Below are 2500 nucleotides of genomic sequence, written 5' to 3'. Positions count from 1 at the left end.
AAGAGCCAGGGCATCGGCACGAACAGCCAGGCGGTGAAGTATCTGAACCAGGATTACGAGGCGCTCAGGCAGCAGTGTCTGGAGCATGGGGCGCTGTTCGAAGATGAAACCTTCCCAGCAGAAGTCACCTCTCTCGGCTTCAAAGAGCTGGGACCGGGCTCACACAAGACCCGGGGCGTGACATGGGAGAGACCACCGGTAAGTCACTATGAAAACTAATTTAAAACTAATTTAAAACTAATTTAAAAACATCCATTGAAGGCGGAACACTGACATTTAAACTAGGCCGATTGTTTTTATTAGTACACTATTTTTCCAGAACTGTTTGTAGGCTATCCAAACCAACATTTGGCAATATAAAAACAACACTGTCAGTCACCGTACTCTTAAAAAAAAGAACAACAGTAGGCTAAGTTTTTTTAAAGTTTTATTTATTTTTATTTAACCTTTAGTGGGAGTATCGTCAAAAATACTAACTTTGTTTTGTTCTATTGCAATGTTTTTCCAGAACTGTTTGTAGGCCAAAAAATCCAGACCAAAATGTGGCAATATAGAAACAACACTGTCGGTCGCTGTACTCTTAAAAAAAAAATAATAATAACAGTAGGCTAAGTTTTTTTTAAAGTTTTATTTATTTTTATTTAACCTTTAGGGGGAGTAGCCTATCGTCAAAATGGGACAGTGTCACAATTGGAAAGATACACTTTGCAATGAAATACATTTTCAAGGAATACACAAAATAACCCAATAAAAGTATTTAGCCAGGAGAAGTCTTATTTATTTGTTGTATCTGTACTATAAACCTATAAGTCACTATGAAAACCTCATCACTGACAGTTAAACTAAGCCTATTGTTTTTTTCTATTAGAATATTTTTCCCAGAAATGTTGGTAAAATTAAAATAGTATAGGCAATAGTGAAAACAACGCGGTCAGTCGCACACTTTACCATTATAAAAACTAATTCAAAACCTATATTTGAAATGATTCGGCCTGCCACCTGTTCCAGGAATCTGCAGGTGGATATGGTAACATTTTAAACTCATAGATATCATCATGACACGTTGCCAGTTGATTACTGACCAGAATGCTATTATTTATTATTATTTTTTTTTAAGATATTTTTTGGGCATTTTTATACTTTATTTGATAGTGTAGAGACAGAGTTGAAATGGGGCAGAGAGGGGAGTGACATGCAGAGAACGACCGCGGGCTGGAATTGAACCGGGAGGGGGACGCCTTAGCTATTATTTTTTCTACTATTATTTTTCAGAATGATTGAATACATTTGCAAATTGTCAATATCTCACTAGATATGTGTAAATGTGCATCTCTTTAAGAAACACAAATCTAGATGTTGAATGAAGAGTTAAAATCTGTATTATCTAGTGAGATTTTGACAATACATTTTCAAGGAATACACAAAATAACCCAATAAAAGTATTTAGCCAGGAGAAGTCTTATTTGTTTGTTGTATCTGTACTATGGATACATGCAGCCTTTATTCATTTTATGAATCAAAATACTTAAAAAAATGCATTTTCATCATGTTTTTAAGAAGAAAATGTCTCATAAATCAGACAGTGAACAACATATGAACAAATCCTTCTGTAATAACCTTCAGAATAGTGCTGAGAATGATTATGGAAAGTTTAGTTGATGTAAGTGCTTTAGAAGGTGAGAATTTTGGTTCATAGTAATATTGAGATAATGTCCGTTAAAGATGGTTGTATAGGAGAAATATACAGACACAAACAGACAAGGTTTAGTCAAATAAACACCTGAATGTACATGTTGGACCTTTGATTTATACTGGTATGAAAGAAGACATGTTATGGAAGATAGATAGACACAAAGCTTATAGTGACCAGTGCTTGATAAACCATATCTATCCTGCTGAATCTCACTTTAAAGAACTTTTACTAAACGTTTAAAGTTTGTTTAAACCGTTTTAAATATTCTAAACATTCCCTAATGACAGAGAGACAATGAGCAGGAAGGAGCAGCACAGTCATTATAATGGGAGGAACCAGTTAGACCACACAGCAGCCGGATGTGTTCACAAACTGACTGAATGTTAAAATGAATGTGTATGATATTCTTATCTGTTGAGACATTTGTCTAGATACAAAGAAAAGATTTAAGACATGAAGTTGAAATATTTCTGCACTTTTTTTGTTTGAATTTTGATGATTACGATAGATGGATGGTGTGGTATTTTGCACCAGTTTTTCTTTTGTATGGAAATTTAAGTTCCAAGCAAAAGATGAAAATAATCTAATGTGATTAAAGTTCAGTACGGTTATTGTAATCCATTGAATTTAAAGGAAAAATACTATATCGTGATATATATCCATATCGTGATATTAAATTACCTATATTGTGATATAAGATTTGGTCCATATCGCCCAGCCCAGCTGGGTGGATGGTGTATGTGCCTCGTATGGTTTTCTTTAATGTTTTTGTCTGTGTTCTTTCCAGGAGTTGAACTCTGACCCTCA

General features: G+C 34.4%; 1 protein-coding gene across 1 annotated transcript in view; it reads left to right on the top strand.

The window, feature by feature from the left end:
• LOC307270834 (calpain-2 catalytic subunit-like) overlaps nucleotides 1-2500 on the top strand; it is a 10151-nt gene that overhangs the window by 167 nt on the left and 7484 nt on the right. Inside the window, exons 1-2 of the mRNA XM_080054719.1 lie at nucleotides 1-198; nucleotides 2481-2500. The exon at nucleotides 1-198 is cut by the window's left edge and continues 167 nt beyond it; the exon at nucleotides 2481-2500 is cut by the window's right edge and continues 50 nt beyond it. Coding sequence (XP_079910845.1) covers nucleotides 1-198; nucleotides 2481-2500 — 218 coding nt within the window. The remainder of the gene's footprint in view (nucleotides 199-2480) is intronic.

The sequence above is a fragment of the Ammodytes marinus genome (genome assembly GCF_949987685.1).
Source record: "Ammodytes marinus genome assembly, contig: scaffold_475, whole genome shotgun sequence".
Lineage (NCBI taxonomy): Eukaryota > Metazoa > Chordata > Actinopteri > Uranoscopiformes > Ammodytidae > Ammodytes > Ammodytes marinus.
Note: the sequence above shows the minus strand (reverse complement) of the source record. Positions and strands in the feature narration are given on the sequence as shown.